We start from the raw sequence: 21,885 nt of genomic DNA on the forward strand, positions 1-21,885 counted from the left end.
ATACACAATCGGATATATCATTTTCTATAAGTGTATTAGCAAGATTTATCTCTTCTCCAATACGAAGACACTGAAATGTTATAAAACATATATTCAAAAAATTATTGACATGATATTATTTTATTAATGTGGACATCAACTTATTTGTTATGCAGATATAGGATATTTATCTGATCTACATAAAACTAGATCTCAAACATGTTATTTATTTTCAAGTAAATGTTAGCTATTTTATGGTGTTCAAAAACTATAGCTGTCATTTCTTCAAATTATACAGAAATAATAGTGATTCATGAAGTAAGTCAACAATATATTTGGTTAAGATCAATGATACAACACATTCAGAACGCATGCGGTCTTCTACTAGAAGAAGGAGTTTCAACAATATATTATGAAGATAATGCAGCATGCATAGCTCCATTGAATAGAAGATACATCAAAGGAGATAGAACAAAACGTATTTCACCAAAATTCTTCTTTATTCATGATCTTCAATGAAATGTTGAAATTTGTGTTTATTGAATTCGTTCAAATGATAATTTGGCAAATTTATTTATTGAAGCATTGTTGAGTTCAAAGTTTTAGAAGCTGTTATATGATATTGGAATGTGCGTATTCAAAGATACTCAATGATGTTATCATTAGGGGGAGTAAAATACGTGCTGCACTCTTTTTCTTTAACCAAGGTTTTGTCCCACTGGGTTTTCCTGGTAAAGTTTTTAATGAGACAGCTACCAATATTTATTATTTAGATATGTATACTCTTTTTCCTTCACTAAGATTTTTTTCCCACAAGATTTTTTTCTTTTTTTGTGTTTTTTTGGGGGGGTTTTTTTTTGTGGGGGCCCCCCGGGGGGGGGTTTTAAAAAATTTTTTTTTTGCAACCTAGAGGGGGTGGGGGGGTTTTTTTTGGCCCCGGGGGTGATTAGGTTGCAACTAGTGGATTGTCCCAATTTTTCAGTTTGTGCGGAAATACAAAGTAAATTGAAAATTTAAATGAAATTAAACAATACAATCAACCACAAGACAAGTATTTTATAGTGGTTCGACTTTGCAAGTCTACGACCACTCCTCTCTTGGCCTTAAGAGAGTATTCCACTAGTGATTCTCTTTTAATACAATGGGTAGATATCAAACCATTTACAATCTTTGTTACGAGGCAAGAGCACCCAACTAATCTTTGTTCACGGGCAAGAGTACCCAAAACCAATTCTAATCTACCTAGACTAGAATTGAAAACAGTTACAAAAGAAGGATGTTACCTTAACAAGAGGTGTGACACTTTACCTCTTGTGTGTGTGTGTGATGCAATAAGAGATATGAAATGCATGCATCACCAAAGCCTTCAATCACCTCAAGCTTGACTTCCACAAGCTTACTTTAACACCTTGGTATGTTCTTCAAGGTTGGGGAGAAGGTGAAAGGCAAAGCACAAGGCTTTCTTGCAAGTTGAGAGCTTTAGGATCACTTGGGGAGTGGGTGATCAAGTGTGAGTGTTGTTCCTCTCAAATGAGGTGAATTGGGTTTATATAGAGCACCTTTGAGTGCCAAAACCCAATCCCCAACGGATAGAAAACGGACACATTTTTGTCTTGTTTTTCAGCCCAGACGGACGTCCGCCTGGTCAGACGGTCATCCGTCTCAAAAGTATCCGTTGCAAACAGTTGTAGAGGATATTCTCTTTAAACTAGCCGTTATAGTCAAATATGGGTCAGACGGACATCCGTCTAGCTCCGTTACACGGGCTGCCCAGACGGACATCCGTCTAGCTCGGCATCCGCCTCGGACGGAATCTTCCGTCCGGGATTCGTCTCCGTGTTTTCCGTTGTTTCGAAACAGAGTTATCGAAGCAGACGGACATCCGTCTGCTCGACGGACGTCCGTCCGAACTCTATTTTGCTGGACTTAAGTTGGGGCTGGGACATGGCTTGGGTTTTTGGACTTTTTGGTCAACCCTAAGCATTGTACACCTCACTAACATGTCCTAGGTCACTCTAGTAATATGAATTACATATAATTGATGCATTTACATGAATGTGTATGCGAGAGTGTCCTAAGCCCTAATTCAACCTAAGTCTTGATCTTCGACTTGATCTTCGACTTGATCTTCAACTTGATTTTGTGCAACGGTCTTCATGTCCATCTTGGCATGGTCATTTTGACTTAGACTTCATGTCTATCTTGGCATGATCTTGGCTTTGACTTGCATATGGCTTTGACTTGGAGTTGATCCACTTGTTCTCATCTTGATCTAAAACATCATAACTCAATATAGCCATTAGTAATTCATGCTTATTATCATCAAAACCAATAGAGGCTGATGTGGCAAATGCTGACATGGCATTTCCCAACAATCTCCCCCTTTTTGATGATGATAAACACATGAATGATTGGAAAATATGAATGATAATTAATAGCAAATAAACTGTCATTCATATGCATGTTATTTTCATGTTTTTCCATGGTGAATTCTAATTCATGTTTGCTATCATCAAAACATGGTGAATTCAAGTTTCATGTTTGTTATCGCCGATGTGGCAAAATGCTGACATGGCATTTTCCAACAATCTCCCCCTTTTTGATGATGACAAACACATGAATGAGGGAAAATATGAATGATCATTAATAGCAATCGATGCTCATTCATATGCATGTTATGACATGTTTTCCCCATGAATTATTATCTAATTCATTCATGCGGTTTTCTCCCCCTTTTGTCATCAACAAACATTATAGGAGCTAATGAATTATCTAATTCAAAATTACATAATTTATAGAATTTTTCTCCCCCTTTTGTTATTAACAAAATATAGGAGATGCTTCTCCGCAAATAACTCTCCCCCTTTGTTATCAACAAAAATAATGCATGAAATGCTCTCCCTCAATTAACTCTCCCTTTATCATTGACACTAGCATGAAGAGCATGAAGTGCTCCCCCTCAAATAATTCTCCCTTCTTAACTTATGCTCCCCCTGAATTAATGCATAAGTTAACAACTTCTCTCCCTCACATATGCACTCTCCCCCTATATGAATGCATAAAAGGAAAGAGAATGACATACTCTTTCTTAATACCCTTTTTCAGGATCCTTAATAATTTTGAACAATACTCCAAATGAGTTGTCCCTATCAATGTCATCTATTAATCCGTTATCATTATTGCTAATGGAATTAGGATTATGGGAAGAATTTACCTCAAGGTCTTCTTGTTCTTCCATGGACTTTGCCATTAGAGCCAAGTTGATTCTTTCTTCCTTGGACTCCTCGTCTTTTTCCTCCTCACTTGTGTTGTAGGATATGTTAGCCATATTAGAGCACTCGGACTTGATGTGGCCCGGTTTCCTACACTTATTACAAGTGACATTAGAAACATAACCTTTTTTCTTAGAATGATCTTTACCTTTGTGCTCCTTAGAGGATTCTCCTTTGTAAAGATGCTTCCCTCTTTTCTTTTTGAGAAGTCTCTTGAACTCTTTGGCAATTTGGTAGAGCTCGCTATCCAAGTCTTCTTCTTCACTCTCACTTTCTTCTTCTTCCTTGGTGGCACTCTTTAGAGCTATGGACCTCTTCCTTTGATCCTGCTACACACTTGCTTGCTTGTCTTCTTCAAGCTCCGCTTCATGAGCTAGCAAAGATCACATTAGCTCATCAATGGTAATTTTAGATAGATTCCCTGCTTCTTGAATTGCTGTCCTTTTGGGTCTCCATGAGGGTGGAAGAGCTCTCAGAATTCTTCTAGTTACGTCTTCATTTGCCAATTCTTTTCCAAGGCTATACAACTTGTTCACAATGTTAGTAAATCTACTAAATAAAGAAGTAATATCCTCATAATCTAACATTTTAAACTCTTCATATTGAAGCATGTAGATGTCTAGGTTCATCCTTTTGATATGATCAGTCCCTTCATATGTGACTACCAACTTATCAAAAATTTCTTTGGCACTTTTGCAAATGCCACATCTATTGTAGACTTTTCCACTTAACGCACATTGCAAAAACATTTTTGCTTTGTGGTTTAGTTGAATTTTGACCTTGTCGGTTGAAGTCCCCTCGACTCTAAGTTTGGGTACCTTATGGCCATGTTCATTTGTTTTGAGAACCTCATTTGGTCCACATGTTATGACGTTCCACACATCGATATCATGTGCACACACAAAGTCTTCAAACCTATTTTTCCAATAGGCAAAGTCTTCTCCATCAAAGTATGGAGGTCTAGAGGTGTTAAGACCTTCAGTTCTTAAAGGAACTTAATAAAAAGGAAAGGCCATGATCTTTGACTCTTTTAAAGATTGATTTCAATCTTAATTTGAGCTCCCGCTCTGATACCAATTGTTGGTGCAACCTAGAGGGGGGGTGATTAGGTTGCAACTAGTGGATTGTCCCAATTTTTCAGTTTGTGCGAAAATACAAAGTAAATTGAAAATTCAAATGAAATTAAACAATACAATCAACAACAAGACAAGTATTTTATAGTGGTTAGACTTTGCAAGTCTACGTCCACTCCTCTCTTGGCCTTAAGAGAGTATTCCACTAGTGATTCTCTTTTAATACAATGGGTAGAGATCAAACCCTTTACAATCTTTGTTACGGGGCAAGAGCACCCTTTACAATCTTTGTTTATCTTAGGGCAAGAGCACCCTCTTTAATCTTTGTTCACGGGCAAGAGCACCCAACCAATCTTTGTTCACGGGCAAGAGTACCCAAAACCAATTCTAATCTACCTAGACTAGAATTGAAAACAGTTACAAGAGAATGATGTTACCTTAACAAGAGGTGTGACACTTTACCTCTTGTGTGTGTGTGATGCAATAAGAGTTGTATGCTCAAGATATGAAATGCATGCACCACCAAAGCCTTCAATCACCTCAAGCTTGACTTCCACAAGCTTACTTTAACACCTTGGTATGTTCTTCAAGGTTGGGGAGAAGGTGAAAGGCAAAGCACAAGGCTTTCTTGCAATTTGAGAGCTTTAGGATCACTTGGGGAGTGGGTGATCAAGTGTGAGTGTTGTTCCTCTCAAATGAGGTGAATTGGGTTTATATAGAGCACCTTTGAGTGCCAAAACCCAATCCCCAACGGATAGAAAACGGACACATTTTTGTCCTGTTTTTTAGCCCAGACGGACGTCCATCTGGTCAGACGGTCATCCGTCTCAAAAGTATCCGTTGCAAACAGCTGTAGAGGATATTCTCTTTAAACTAGCCGTTATAGTCAAATCTGGGGTCGACGGACGTTCGTCTGCCCAGACGGACATCCGTTTGGCCTGGACTGGCTCAGACGGACATCCGTTTGGCCTGGATTGGCTCAGATGGACATCTGTCTGGCGGGACACCGCTCGCTACGGCGGAAATTCCGTCCGGCTTCCTTGTTTTTTTCGAGAAAAACAGAGTTATCAGTACAGACGGACATCCGTCTGCTCAGACGGCTGTCCGTCTGAACTCTATTTTGCTGACTTAAGTTGGGGCTGGGACATGGCTTGGGTTTTTGGACTTTTTGGTCAACCCTAAGCATTGTACACCTCACTAACATGTCCTAGGTCACTCTAGTAATATGAATTACATATAATTGATGCATTTACATGAATGTGTATGCGAGAGTGTCCTAAGCCCTAATTCAACCTAAGTCTTGATCTTCGACTTGATCTTCGACTTGATTTTGTGCAACGGTCTTCATGTCCATCTTGGCATGATCATCTTGACTTAGACTTCATGTCCATCTTCATGTCTATCTTGGCATGATCTTAGCTTTGACTTGCATATGGCTTTGACTTGGAGTTGGTCCACTTGTTCTCATCTTGAACTAAAACATCATAACTCAATATAGCAATTAGTAATTCATGCTTATTATCATCAAAACCAATAGAGGCTGATGTGGCAAATGCTGACATGGCATTTCCCAACAATCTCCCCCTTTTTGATGATGATAAACACATGAATGATTGGAAAATATGAATGATAATTAATAGCAAATAAACTGTCATTCATATGCATGTTATTTTCATGTTTTTCCATGGTGAATTCTAATTCATGTTTGTTATCATCAAAACATGGTGAATTCAAATTTTTTTTTTTTTTATAGTGATGGAGAAAAAAAAAAAAAAAAAGGTTTTTAACAAAAATTTTTTTTTAAATGTAAAACCAAAAAAAAAATATTATTTATTAAAATAAAAAACAAACCAAAACAAAATACAAAGTTATTATTTTTTATATTATAATTAAAAAAAAAAAAAACCCAATAAAAAAAAAAAGGAGGAAAAATTTTTATTTTTTATATACCTTTTTTTTGGGGAAAATTTTTTTTTTCTAAAAAAATTTTTTTTTTTTTTGGGAGAAACATATTTTTTTTTTTTTTAAAAAATTTTTTTTTACCAATTCGGAAAAAATGCTAGTTTTATTATAAATATGTAATGACTAACTCAATAGAATAGTTGAACTCATCTTATCTTTTTTCTTTGTATTCAATATATTTCCTTTATTTTATAACACCTTGTATATATTTGACTCTTTCTCTAATTCAATTTACTAATTTCACCAAAAAGGAGCGGTTGCCATTTTAAGAGACTTTTGGGGTGTCTGTGACTTTTGTTTCTCATTTCAAGGTGTCCGTGAAATCTTCCTCAAAAAATAAAAAAAATGAAGAAGAAGACATGCACAACCATAGATGAATGAGAGAAAACAAGATGGAAGCAAATTATTTTTCCCAACCCGAAGACAAAATGAGTAAGATTTTAATTAAACAATGGAACTAAATATAAACACTTGTCTTTATTACAATGAACGAAGATATCTTCTTTCTAACTTTCTTTTATTACAGAGAATAAAGTTCGTCTTACTTTCTTTTATTACAATAAAATGAAGGAGATCTTCATTTTAGATATATATACTTATTCCTAGAATAAATTGTGTAAAAAAGTAATACACTGGTTTTTTTTTGGGGGTAAAATCTATTACATTGGATTGACCGTCGGACAGAGCAAATCAAATTAAGCACAAAAAACTTTCCCTCCCTTTAGAAAGTTCTTGCAAATCTTCAACCAAAATTTTCTATCTGGTTCCGCAAGCTCCAAACTTAATTTCACATTCTCAGCAAATTCTTTCTGTAAAAGTAAAATAAAAAAATGAATTAAGTTTTTCCTTCAAAAGGGTATGAACCGTGCTAATGAAATAGCATAACAGAAGCAATTATTTACCTTTATGGAGTTGTTGCTAGTAAGACGATCGATTATATTACATAAGATGTCTTTGGTGTATTCAGGATGGCCTTGAATGCCTAATATGTGGTGGTCAAGCACAAACATTTCCACTCCTGTTTGGTCAGAGAAGGCAATCACTTTGGCACCCAATGGGACCTCCCTCACCTGTTCCATTGAGTTAAATCTTATTAGTAGCTACATAAATTCTACATTCATATGAAATGAGTGATAAATCAACAATAGCAATAAACACAGGCTTTATATTGACTAAATAGGGTCAGCTACATGGATTCTTGCTTTCCAATAAATTCTATAGGAAAAATAAAGTAAGGGATTGGGTGGAGTCATTGAGTTTTAAATCTCTATGTTCCCTTCGATTTGTTTTTTGTTTATGTTTGTGATTTCTTGGTATTCATTTTAACACCTTAACCCAATAAGCAGTCAACCCAATAGAATGATCAAAATCACAGGCCATACCATAGAAAATTTGGAGCTATGCACACACAAACATAGTAGAGAGAGAGAGAGAGAGAGAGAGAGAGAGAGAGAGAGAGAGAGAGAGAGAGAGAGAGAGAGAGAGAGAGAGAGAGAGAGAGAGAGGGGGAGAGGGTGACCAAGGTATGTACCTCATCTTGGTGACACTCAATAATGGTGAGAGCGGATGGAATCTCTTGTAGGCCATCAAAGATGCTATAGGGGGGCAACTCCCCAACCATGTTGACTTCCCTTAACCCAAGGTCCCATCCACCACAAGCTCTATCAACCTTACCACCCAGTGCTCGGCACAACACCTAGTCAATGAAACAAGCAAAACACAAGATGTAAATGCCAAAACAAGAAAGAGAAGAACTTTTTGAGAAAGTACAAGAAGTAACTCAAGTAGGGGCAGAGTCAGGATTAAACATTGAGGGGGGCAAATAATGAGTCCGGAATCCGGATCACTTCCCCGTCGGGCGAGCACAAATACCTGTTCATCATATATTGTATGGGCCCATGTGGGTCTTATTTCTAAATTATTTTATCATATTTGGATGTGGGGTCTACAATAAAATATAGGTAAGTTAATAAGAAAATTAAAATATTAATAACACAATCATAAGTAAATTATTAAAAATATATTCAAATAAAGCATAGGGGCTAAAATTATATGATTAAATTTGTTATCATTTAAAACTTCAAAATATCATGAAAGAGAGAAGGCAATGGAGAAATTGTATGAGAAAATATAGATTTGAAGTATATTAACTAAATATAGGAAAACAATCAATTTCCATTAATTAAAAAAAAAAATTCAATGGCTATGATTGGATTGGATAAAACCAATGACAAATTCTAAATGTCCAACTAATAAAACCTAAGATCGAAATTATTATTAAAGGAATCGAAATGTTAGGGATTCTTGAAAAATGAGACCAAATACTATACTTTCACACTTCGAAAATAAAGTTAAGGGGGAAAAAATCAAGAGAGTACAAAACTTTAAAAAAAATCTAGCCCCCCCCCCCCCCCCCCCCCCAGTTGCTCAGCCTCTGAGCTCAACCCCGATAAAAGGGTACCTGATGGCCAAAGCATATCCCCAGCACCTTCTTCCCCATGTAGTTCAGTTTACGCAGCAGAGAGCAAAGCTTCAAGACCCATGAGTCATTTCCATAAGCATCATAAGGACTACCAGTGATCACAAAACCATGATACTTATCAAGATCATCAAAGTCAGGGAACACTCCATCGACAACGCTAAACATATCCCATGTTTCCTCTACATCTGCAAATGCATTCTGAAACACATTGAAGTACCCACCATACACTTTCTTCACATAGTCTGAGTCCCTGGCAGCCATCAGTAATGCATATCTCTTCTCCCCAGTAGCTTCCATTTTCAAGAAACAGAAAGAAAACAAGACAGAGATATATAGAAAGGAATGGGGACTATAGGCTTCTGTAGAAGATTCAGAAATATTTTTGAAGTGAAAAAGAGGGCGATCGAGGTGGTATTTGTAGAGATGTGAAACATAACGCGGTTTGCCCAACACAAGGCAGACAAGGTCGCTCTCTTCTCTCATTCTCTTCTATCAAATCGTGGTCGCTATTCCCGTATTACTTTTTCTTGGTTTCTACTCAACCTATTTGAAAAAGATAAATTAACTCAGTCAATCGGACGTCTTATTCCAATAAGCCTGCTTCATCTTTTTTTTATTATTATTATTTTTCGATTACAAAATGATATGGGTTCTCCATTACATCTCAAACAAACTAATTCTTTCTCTTGAATTCTGTTTTCGTTTTTGAGGGTACGCTTTGATTTGATATAATTTTAGAGACAGAGACGAGTTGCGAAGGAAATTTTAGGATTTATAAGAGAAATAGATTTTAGAATTTGAATGGGAGCTTTTAAAGATCCAAGTATAGATTTTTAAAGGATAGATTTATTTGGGATTCCTTCTTAATTAATAGGTAATACGAACACTTGTGAGATATTTATAATTCTCAAGAACTTGGAGGAATTTTCAATTCATAAAATGTTTTCAATGGTGAATGAAATTCAAGGAACTTTCGAGGAACTCCAATTTTCAAGCAAGTTTCTAAGAACTTCAAGTAACTTTCACTTTTTTCTATTTTTTTTATTTTTCAATTCATATAATGGTTACATCATGGATGATGAAATTCTTAAAAGGGATTTTGTATATAATATGAACAGTTCAAATAATGATAAGTCATAGGGTTTTTTACGAGTGGTCCCATTAGTGGACCACAAATTAATGTTGGGTCCCCCTTAATACAATATATTACGTCTGGGTCCTAGTCTTTGTTAAGTATATCCAAATTTCAAACGTAGAGGGACCAAAGTGCCTCCTGGTTATTAATACATTATGTTATTATATATTTTTTTTCACTTTTTTTGGATGTATATACTTTTTAACCATATAATTAACACTTAACGACCAATTATCTCTTTTTAAAAGCATATATTAGCACAATGTATTAGATAACTTGAAAGATACTTTGATCATTTCACGTTTGAAATTTGAACATACTTAAGAACGGCTAACGGTGTTAGTCTACTTGGGACCCACACGTAGTATATTGCATTAAGAGGACCCAACATTAGTTTATGGTCCACTAAAGGACCTACATGTAAAAAACTCTATTTATATTTTAAATCCTAAATTTATTTATTTATTAGTTTTCTTTTTTGGATCTTAGGTTCATCTAGCCAATTTATGCGTACATTTATATAAAACTTACAGGCATATTACCTATAGACCCTGGATTTCTTATCAATTACATCAACTATACCCTTGAAAAATCAATTACAAATGCCCCTTGTTAAGTGTTGGGGTCAAATGATGATGTCATCGATTAATAAATATATTAGATACCCATTTTACCCTTCTTTCTTCTGGTGCCATTCAAAGGGAAATTGCATAGACTTCCTGAATTTTGAATCAATTACATCTACTACCCCTATATTAAATACCTATTTTACCATTCTTACTTCTGGTGCCCTTCAAAGGGCAAATTACATAGATCCTTTGAATTTTGAATCAATTACATCTACTACCCCTGAAAGACATAAATTGATGTAATACATTAATATCATTTAATCTCAACACTTAATAGTAGAGGGGCATTTGTAATTGATTTTTTTTCCTAGGATTAGTAGATATAATTGATTCGAAATCCAAGGGGTTTGTATGTAATTTTCCCTTTAAAAGGCACCACTAGAAAGAAAGGTAAATGTGTATTTAATATATTTGTTAATTGATTACATCATCATTTAACCCCAACACTTAACAACAGGGGGCATTTGGGTTTGATTTTTCTAGCAGTAGCATATCTAATTGATTCAAAATCCAAGGGGTTTATATTTAATTTTTTCATAACTTAAAATACATTAAAACTTCACACCTAACCCCAAAGAGATTTAAACTCTTATTTCCAAAAAAAAAAAAATTCTAAGTTATTTATGTACTTATCTATTTTTAAAGATTATTTGGAACAAAAAGAAAAAATATTATCATGGATACCCAGTGGAAACTAGCTGACAGGAAGAAAGAAGAAAATTTCAAATTTAACTAGTACATGTGAATGATATAATCTGTTTCCTTACCCAAAAAAAAGAATGATATAACCTATTCGGAAAGTTAGAATAAATTACATATATATTCTTGCGTTTTGCAAGTTAATATGTTTATATTTTCTGAAATTTATTATATTGCATAACATAACCCTGTTACCTTTAAATATAAAAGGTTATATTTACCTTGTTGAATCTTCATGAGAAAAAAATTAAAAAAAGTTATTGAAAAATAAGTTATGGTTGCTCCGCATCCTTCCCTCTTCTTTCTTTCTTTCTTTTTACTTTTTTTTCCCCATAATGTCAAATAGGTTTGAGGGTAGAAGAGGCTGACTTGTGAATTTTAAAAGTACCGTGAATGTTGAGTCGTCACTTAACCTATTATTCAAACTTTTTTTTTTGGTAAAATGTTAAAGACTTCATTCATAAACTCAAAAGAAATACGAACACTTACAAAAAAGGAAAGAAATACAAAAGACAGATGCATGAAAACACGAGGTTTAGTTTGAACCAAGAAGTGAAAATTGACCAAGATTTCGTACATGCAATAGACAGGGTCATCAAGGTTAAGGGATGGATCGAGCCCAATAAACCCTTAGAATAATGGTTGTAACAACCACAACAACAATTAAGCACAATGGATATGATATATGTATCCTCCATCACCAATGCCAAAGAGGTGGAGACATGCCACAAAGGCGGAGACGGATGAACTACAAGGGCAGAGATACAACACGCCACAAGAGCAGAGCAAAACACGCGACAAGGGAGGAGATAAAACATGCGACAAGGGCAGAAACTCGGTTATTGTGGTGGTGGCACTAGTATTGTGGAGAAGGCTGTGGCTGCGGTGGATCCAAAAGAGGATGAGTTCATTCAGGGCAAACGAGGCTAGATCTTGGTTCCGAACTTCGCCACAGACATAGAGACCAGCAGCAGTAGGAAACCACCAACAGAAGCTCGCCACAACAGTTCTTCCAGATCCGTGGGAGGCACTTCCAAATCTGGAGTAAGAACTCCAGATTCACATGACCAAAGCTCGCATCAACCTGTTGTTTTTATTTTTAATTATTTTTATTTTTTTTAACCGGAAGCTTCTACCGGTTAGGGGAAAAAAAACAGATGGAGAGAAATGGAGAAAAGAAAGAAAACAGAAAGACAAGGAAGAAGAAGAGAAAGATACAGAGAGGAAAACAAGAGAGAGGCAGTGAGAGAAAAACGGAGAGAATGCAGGGAGAACAGCGCAAAGCGAAGAAAAACACAGGGAGAAGATAGGAAAGAAGAGAGAAACAAAAAGGAAAAACGATGAGAGAGGAGATAGGAGAGATGAGGGAGATGAAAAGAAAGGAGAAAGGCGGAAAGAGGAGAGGAAGAAGAAGCAAAGGCAGAGATCCGCTTCAAAAATGCGGCGCCTTAGGTTTTCTCCTTTTTCATTCAGCCTGAACAAGATTGGGGTTTAAAATTCTAGCAATGGATGGCTCCGCACAAATTCTATTACTCTAACAGTAAGGGTGCATTTGATATATAATTTGAAACATAGAGAGTGCAAATGTAATACAATTATTTCCTGGAAATGTGAATATAGTAGTTTACAGACTAGTGGTGTAAATAAATTTCCTCTTTAAATATGAAACCTTTATTTGTGAACTGCAAAAAATCTGAAATTTAATTAAATCACATATGAGTATATTGAAATGATGACTCCTTGGAGAAAAATATACGGTAGAAGGAAAATAGACAGTTTGATGCTGACAAAGAGACCAGCTGAAGAAAAGCAAAGAAAACATTTTGGAATTGAAGAAGAAGAATAATCCATCCATGTTTTCTTCAATAGTGAAAAACATTGAATGAACGGAAGTCATTCCAAGTTATGAAGAATGACTCTGATGCTGTTGCTGTCACGTTGTTGCTTAATTTAAACATTAAAACCCAGAAAAAGAGCGAGAGGTATGCAAGGCAAAAAGCCCAGCCAATCTGATACAACCGAGTCAAAAGCAAGATTTTATACGACAAATGTTGAAAGTAAACCAATATGCACCAATTCAAGCTTAGGGCGTCATGGGGTCAAGGCACATCTCATAAGAAAAGTCACTATTTGCATTGCACCAATATGAACCAACTCATTGGCTGGCTAACGTCTCTCTCTTGCAATTCACGCGAGAGAGTCTTTATCATAACATGGTATCTGTCTGAACTGGTCGGTCTCTGGTTTCTGTTTATTGCTTTCTTCATTTTGGTTCCTTGTTTTGTCTTGGGCACAATTTGACAAAAGAGAAGAAAATACTGAAGAGGCAGAGAGAGAGAGAATATTAATTGCAAATTTTATGAGATGGTGTTGGGTTTAATAAAGTTAATATGATATTTAAAAAATAAATGTTAACAATGGTTTGGGGGGTTAAATCTATATTTGTTAATTTGCTTAAAACTTGGATTATGTTTCTAAAATATAAACTTGGCAAGCATCTGCCCATGTGGATGGAATGTGGTGGAGGATCTGGACTCAATCTTTAGTGCAATTTTCCACCCTTGGAGCAACACACACATGGTGATCTTTCATCCTTGAGCTATTAAAGTTCAAACCAACTTGGGGAAATTGTAGAATCTTGACACCTAGCAAAGATGATGTCAGCAATGATGTCAGTGATGATATCAACAATGAAGTCAGCGATGATGTCAGAAAGTCAAAGAACTTTGAAAAAACAAGAAGAAGATTGAAGAAAGCATATAATTCTGAAGAAAGTAGAAGAACCTTGAAGAAGTTTGTAGAACCACCACTACAAGAAAAAAGACCTATGGCGGCGTTTACGAACCACCGCCATAAGTCTAAAAATGCCACTGTAGACTTTTCCCGGCGCTTCAAAAACGCCGCATAAAACGCCGGCAAAAGTAGTGCCATATTGTTATAGCGGCACTAAATGCAAACGCCGGTAATAGTAACTTACGACGACACATTTACCGGCATTTAGGAAGTGTCGTTATAAGGTTCTATTTGTGGCATTTATTAACTGCCGCGGTTGAAAAAGGAAGTGCCATAATATTGCTAAACGCCGGTAAAAATAAGTTATTGTGGCGCTTAAGAAACGCCGCTATAGAAGTTTTTCTCTATTACCGGCGTTTTTAATAAACGTTGTCATATGTTACTATTGCCGGCGTTTATTAAAAACGCCGGCATATAATACTTATTGCGGCGTTTTTAAAATGCCGGGATAGGTTTTTTTAATTAAAAAAAAAATTGGTTCCAAAAAGCCAAATTCAATTTTATAAATGAATATCCAAATTCAATTTTTCAAATGAATATCCAATTCCATCAATACAAATTCAAATTTCCAAAATGTACAGATTAATCATGTAATCAACAATTCTGAGCTTTCCAATTGCCCTATTGTCCTTGCTGATGTCTTTCCCATGCTTCTTCTTGATCAATGTGATGAAGTACTTCATAAACCCACCTGCTTGTTATATCTTTCTGAGAGATGAATTTTCAGTGGCCAATGACCCTGATAAAGTTCCTGAAGCATCAAGTGCTCACAACAAAGAGAACTTTTCTTGTGTCAAATCTTCAATATGCTGCATGAAAAGAGAAATAACATAAGAGAGAGAGAGAGCGAGAAGAGGGTGTAAAGAAGGTTAAGTAAAGATAGATTCTTGCCATGACATGAGTGTGTAGTTATGTTCAACAGAGGTAACAAAATGTCTATTCTTGGGGAAATACCACTTGACTTTCAAGTCATCCACATCAAAAGGCACAAAAAACGGAGCTACAACCACAACAATTTTTTTTTATATATTATATAAAACAAAAAAGAAAAAAAAATTTTCTATTCCCTTTAAACTTAAACTACCCCCTCCAATTACAAAAACACAACCACCCCCTCCCCCTTCCCATCACCCCCCCCCCCCCCCCCCCCCGCCCCCCCCCCCCCTCTCCCCCCCCCGCCGAAATTTTCCCCCGGCAAATATTTAATCCCCCTATTTTATGGGGGCCCCCCCCCCCAAAAATGTTATGAATGTAACTTGCTAGTCTCCCAACTCTATAAGGAGACTAGCAGAGAGGGGGAGTTAGAATTTGACTTATTGTAAAACTCTTACTCCTTTCTATTTAAAGATAATGAAACCTCACCCCAGAAGTAAGTTGATTGGGGTTTTCCTGCCGTGGATGTAGGCTTCACAATGAATGCTGAACCACGTTAATTCTTGAGTTCTTGTGTGATTGTTTATGATAAATTTAACATGGTATCAGAGCCAGGTTCGATAAATTGTTGTCAAGTTGTGTGGAGATCTAGAATCATGAGAAAATATGTGGCAGGAGAACAATGAAGTTTTTTGATTGATTGGTCAAAGGTACGATTTTAAAGATTAGAATCGTGCGTTTCTTTTATTTAGTTTCCTTTCTTTTCTTTTCTTTGTGCTTTGTTAGATCGGATAAAAAAAAAACGATCTGGTTTAGATCGTTGATCCAGTTTTTTAATCGTTGAAAAAAAAAAAAAAAAAAAAAAGAAGAAGGAGGCCGGAAGAAGAGACGCCCATTAGTTTTTTTTTTATCTTTCTTTTTGGATTTTTTTTTTTTTAAGAAGGTTGTGTTAGTGGAAGGAACGTGTGAAGAAGTGAAGAAAAAAAAAAAGAAGAAGGAAAAAGAAAGAAAGATATTTTGTTTTATTCTGGTACCGTACAAGTTATTTCCACAGGATTTTGTGTGAAAGTGTTTTGTACGGGGTTAAGTGGTTTTAAGGTTTTTGGGCGTTCCAGACTCAGTGGAAGTATCGGATCAAGGAGATTTTGCTCTATTGGTATATGATATTATGGGTTCGTACGGAGATCTTCCCATGGCAAGTTCTTTAGCAATACAACATTCTCTTGGAAAAATTATATCTTTATTGCAGAACTTCAGTCAGTCTCATGGTACTACTCTTGCTCTCTCTACTTTTCAGAATTCATTTATAGTAGATTCGGGTGCAACCGACAACATGTGTCGATCTACCACTTTTTTGTCTGATTTGAGCACTGATAAGTTACAAACTTATCCTCCTATTACTGTTGCCAATGGTACTACTGTCCCAATCCAAGGTCAAGGGACATTGAACTTATTTTCAACCAAGACTGATTCATTATTTGTGCCATCGTTATCTGTGAATTTGTTATCGGTTAGTAAAATTACTCAGAGTTTAAATTGTAATGTGATTTTTTCAAAGGACAAAGTAGTGTTCCAAGACAATTTAACAGGGACAATGATTGGTGAAGGTAGACTGCAAAATGGACTCTATATGTTAGATCCTACAACTACTGCATTGACTTCTATGAGTAATCATGAGAAATCTCAACTTTGGCATTGGCGTATGGGTCACCCTTCTGATAGGATTTTACGATCTTTAAATCCTGATTTATTTTTTAATTCTACTGGTTGTGATGCCTGCCATTTTTCCAAGCAACACAGATTGCCGTTTCCACATAGTACTCATGTTTCAAATGCATTATTTGATCTAGTGCATTCTGATGTTTGGCATTCTCCTATAGACTCTAGAGATGGATTCAGATATTTTGTTTCATTTGTTGATGATAAATCTCGGGCTACATGGTTGTATTTATTGTCCTCCAAGACTGAAGTACTACAGATGTTTCAAGAATTTTGTCAGATGGTTTTGACTCAGTATCAGACTCGCATTAAAGTTTTGCGAACAGATAATGGGACAGAATACACCAATAGGCCCTTTCAATCATATCTCAAAAGTTTAGGAATCTTACATCAAACTTCATGCGCAGGCACTCCTCAACAAAATGGCATTGCTGAGCGCAAAAACAGGCATTTACTTGAGGTGACTCGATCTTTGTTATTTCATGGGAATCTTCCCAAGACTTATTGGTCGATGCTGTCAACACGAGTTGTTATTTAATCAACCGTCTACCCAGTACAGTTTTGAACTTTAAGATACCTTTAGAGATTCTATATGATCGTCCTATCATGATGTCTCATCTTCGAGTTTTTGGTTGCATTGTTTATGTTCATGCCCAGGGTGGTGGTAAACTTGATCATCGTGCTCGCAAATGTGTGTTTTTGGGATACTCATCTACTAAAAAGGGTTACAAGTGCTTTGACCCATCTACTGGTAAACTTTTTATTTCACGGGATGTGTCTTTTGATGAAACTCAAATGTTCTTCTCTAGCAGGAATCAAACTCAAGGGGAGCTAGATTACAGTGAATTTGTTCCTGTCCCATTACCAATTATTCCAGACAACATGTTTGTAAGGGGTGATGCTAATGAAGACAATGTTATGGGCGACACTACTGAAGATAACACTATTATAGGTGATGTCACTGAAGATACTGACGAGAATCAACATGGTGAAGCAACTACAAATGTACCTATTGTAGAAAATGATACAGTTGAAACTATTGCGCAACTACCAATTCGCAGATCTACTCGAGTCTCTCAGCCTTCAGTAAGATTGCGCGAGTTTACCACTTATCATACGGTTAAGTTTCCAATCCAATCTCATTTAAGTTATGATAATATCTCCCCTCAATATTTTGCATATCTTTCGGCCATTGAAGACTATAAGGAGCCGACCAATTTTATTGAAGCTAAAAATTCATCTAAATGGGTGAAAGCTATGAATGAGGAACTAGAAGCTCTTCATAAAAATAAAACATGGGATATAGTGCAACTCCCAAGTGGCAAACATCCAGTTGGATGTCGTTGGGTCTATAAGACCAAGTTCAAGAGTGATGGGACTCTAGAGAGATATAAGGCAAGGCTTGTTGCCAAAGGATATACTCAAACATATGGAGTTGATTATAGAGAGACATTTGCTCCTGTAGTTAAAATGAATACTGTAAGAGTGTTGATGTCAGTTGCCGTTAATTGTGGATGGCCACTTTTGCAAATGGATGTGAAAAATGCATTTTTACAGGGAGACTTACAAGAAGAAGTTTATATGGAAATTCCTCCAGGCCACCCATTAGAAAAACAAGATGGACTTGCTTGTAAATTAAAAAAAGCAATATATGGCCTAAAGCAATCACCACGAGCATGGTATGAAAAGTTAAGTACAGCTCTTATTAGATTTGGATTTACTAGAAGTGGATCAGATTCCTCCATGTTTGTGAAGAAAACCTCTACTGGCATAACAGTAATTTTGGTATACGTGGATGACATTGTAATCACTGGAGATGATCATGAAGGAATCAATACCCTCAAAGAATATTTGAAGAAGACCTTTGACATCAAGGACTTGGGACAACTACGGTACTTTCTTGGAATTGAAGTTGCTAGGTCTAGTAAAGGATTATTCATCTCTCAACGGAAATATGTTCTTGACTTGTTGAAGGAAACTGGCAAATTGGGTGTGAAACCAGCCAACACACCTATGGATTACACTTGTAAGGTTACTAATGATGATTCTCAATTGCAGGATAATAATTGTTTTCAAAGGTTGGTTGGAAAATTAATTTACTTGACCATTACTAGACCTGACATTGCATATGCAGTGAGCTATGTAAGTCAGTTTATGCATAATCCTACCAAAGGGCACATGGAATTGGTTAATCATATATTACGTTATCTGAAGTCTTCTCCAGGAAGGGGCATTTGCATGAAGAATAATGGACACACAAACATTGAAGGATATGCCGATGCAGATTGGGCTGGCAATCCTACTGATCGAAGATCAACTACTGGCTTTTGTGTATTCGTAGGAGAAAATTTAGTTTCTTGGAGAAGTAAAAAACAAAATGTTGTCGCTCGTTCTAGTGCGAAGGAGTACGAGCAATGGCGTCTGCCACTAGTGAATTAGTCTGGATTGGTGCCCTACTTCAAGAATTGGGGGTGAGAGGTTCTAAAAAACCCATGAAGTTGTTCTGCGACAATCAAGCGGCTACACACATTGCCTCTAATCCGGTGTTTCATGAAAGAACTAAACACATTGAAGTTGATTGTCATTTTGTTCGTGAGAAGGTTCAGGATGGAACTATAGAAACCCCTTATGTAAGAAGTGAAAATCAGCTTGCAGATGTATTCACCAAAGCCTTGTCAAAGGGATTGTTTCAAATTGCATTGAGCAAGTTGACCTCAAATGATGTTTTCGATCCAACTTGAGGGGGAGTGTTATGAATGTAACTTGCTAGTCTCCCAACTCTATAAGGAGACTAGCAGAGAGGGGGAGTTAGAATTTGACTTATTGTAAAACTCTTACTCCTTTCTATTTAAAGATAATGAAACCTCACCCCAGAAGTAAGTTGATTGGGGTTTTCCTGCCGTGGATGTAGGCTTCACAATGAATGCTGAACCACGTTAATTCTTGAGTTCTTGTGTGATTGTTTATTAATTTTTTTATAAAAATAAAAAAAAAAACCCCCACCTCATATTTTTATTTAAATTAAAATAAAGGAAACAAAAACCCCCCCCACCCCCCCCCCCCACAACCTATAAAAATATAAAAAAAAATACCAAATCTTCCCTTTTTTAAGGAAAAGAGAAAGAAAAAAAAAAACCCACCCAACACAAAAAAAAAAAAAAAGAAAGAAGGGAGAGACCCCCACCCCCCCACAAAAAAAAAACTATTTTAAAAAACACAACCACCCCACCCCCCCCTATCTCAACCACAATATTTAAAAAAAAAATTTTTTCCCCCCCCCCCGCCCTCCCACCCCCACCCCCCAAACCGCGGGGGCCGGGGGAGTTTAAATAAGGGGGCCCATTACCCTTCATGGATTTTTTAACTTCAGTAGCTGAATTTATTGAGTTGGTTGTTGAGTGTATGGAATCTAAAATGTAACCCAAAAGCAAAGAATAATTTTTAGTATTTCTCCATACATTGAAAGAGAAAATTAAATAACAAACAAAAACAAAAAATGAACATGTAGGGTGCGGAAAATTAAAGCATGAGTCACCTGTGGAATAATAACTAGATTGAAGAGTGCTCCTATTGACATTATGGATGTCATGTCTTAGATGAAGAGCACTAGATGGCTCTATAGTAATTCCAAAGGCTTGTCCTCCATGATTTCCAGAATAAGCATCCAGCTTACTCTTGTCTTTTTGGTGCTGATCATAATAACCATATACACATCTAGAAAGATTAGAATCATCGGAGTGCTTGGAGTCCTGATCTTTATAAGGCTCCTGAACTCTATGAGTAGCTAGGAAAAAAATCATAATTCTTGGCTGCAACAAGAGGCTCAATATGTGTCCCATTAGATGAACCATGATCAGCTTGGGCATCACCTTCTGTGATGAACCCAGATAGTTCGGTGCTGAAAATGCCATCTCTTTCAGATTTGACAGCACCATCTGAATCTATAAGTCTTAGGCATTCACTATCCTGTGGCTGTCTATCATGTTGACCAAGATCATTAGATTGTTGCTGCTCTGTAGGTGTAGGCTTCTTAGGATGCCCTTCTGCCATTTTCTTGCGAAACTCCTCCAACTGCAAAGTTTAACCAGACAAAGTTAAACAATAAAATAACCCCCAGCTAATGCAGAAATAGAGAAAGGAAATACCGGCCCATGTTTTCAATGTACACCAACTTAAGCAAGCAGTTGAGCCAAGACCAAATAATGTGAAACAGATGTCTATAAACCTTCTTAAGTTTCATCAATAATAAATCTAAAAATATAAAACAAAAAACACATGCCTTATAATGCATCAAAGATTCAAAGCTACTCTCTTTTTTAAGGTATAAAATATTAGTGTCAAATACCATATCAATAGGGTTATTTTTTAAATCTTCAAGGATATTTTCTATCACTCACCTCATTAATTGCTTTGAAAAACCCACTCGTTGACATTACTTTATTCTATCAATTAAGTAACTTTTTAGTTCATTTTAACATATGGTAATCAAGCTGAATAAAGAATTGGTTTACTAATTTTGCTCATACAGCTGAAAACAAAACAATGGAAATAACTAGAACAGGCATTATTACTCAAATAAAGAATAAAATAGTCACAAGGGGGAATAGGGAAGACCAAAGAAAGGAAGATCAAAGGAAGCGCAAAGTCTTAATAGAGATTATGGCATAAAAGACAATAACAAGATTAAAAAAATATATAAAAAATAAAAACTCTAATGCTGATCGGTTCTCTAGATAACAATGTTAAACTGAGTAATAAGAAATATCATAAATGATAAACAATCTTAATTACCTCGTTTATAGTTGAGCTTCAAATGCTTTATCAATTCAGGCAATGACCTTTGAAACATAAGAACCAACATTACAGAATGACAATATTGTTGACAGTAAAAGTTTATAAGAACCATGAATCTGGATTCAATTTTCAGTTCAATTTTTGCAGTTCAACTCTAGCAAGGACCTCAACGGCTTCCATTATCAGCTGTACAAATAAAATATCAATAATTTATAACATAAAGAAACCAATAAAATTCATACATACATTTCACACTTACGTAAGTGAAATCTTAATAATATTGTTCACAATGAAATAAGATCTTATCAGGGCTAGAAATATATGCTTTGCACACATTTATGTGTGAAATCTTAGGACATAAAGCATGCATTTTACACACTTTGAGTGGAGCTACCTTGGGTTTTATGTTGTTTTCGCAGATTTTATGAATTTTTAGGACTTTAGCGAATATCTGGAGTTTTGGGTATGAAACATG

The 21,885-nt window shown here is 36.0% G+C and overlaps 1 protein-coding gene across 1 annotated transcript; it reads right to left on the reverse strand.

Moving 5' to 3' along the window:
* Positions 1–6,765: 6,765 nt before the first annotated feature.
* Positions 6,766–9,127, reverse strand: LOC149015864 (gamma-glutamyl peptidase 5-like). The gene is made up of 4 exons (XM_089156133.1): positions 8,748–9,127; positions 7,818–7,982; positions 7,189–7,356; positions 6,766–7,095 (listed from the first exon to the last, which is right to left on the reverse strand). Exons 1-4 carry the CDS (start codon positions 9,063–9,065, stop codon positions 6,982–6,984), a joined length of 765 nt encoding a protein of 254 aa, XP_089012259.1. The 5' UTR covers positions 9,066–9,127; the 3' UTR covers positions 6,766–6,981.
* Positions 9,128–21,885: the final 12,758 nt, after the last annotated feature.

This window comes from Hakea prostrata, chromosome 5 (genome assembly GCF_041222555.1).
Source record: "Hakea prostrata isolate BN-2017 chromosome 5, UWA_Hpros_2, whole genome shotgun sequence".
Lineage (NCBI taxonomy): Eukaryota > Viridiplantae > Streptophyta > Magnoliopsida > Proteales > Proteaceae > Hakea > Hakea prostrata.

Excerpts from the sequence above, each read along its gene's own strand:
- LOC149015864 (XM_089156133.1), bottom strand. The coding sequence starts at position 9,065 with ATGGAAGCTACTGGGGAGAAGAGATATGCATTACTGATGGCTGCCAGG. Across the intron at positions 7,357-7,817 it reads TTGAGTGTCACCAAGATGAG|GTGAGGGAGGTCCCATTGGG; the intron begins GTACATACCTTG and ends TCAATGGAACAG. Across the intron at positions 7,096-7,188 it reads CTAGCAACAACTCCATAAAG|AAAGAATTTGCTGAGAATGT; the intron begins GTAAATAATTGC and ends TTACTTTTACAG.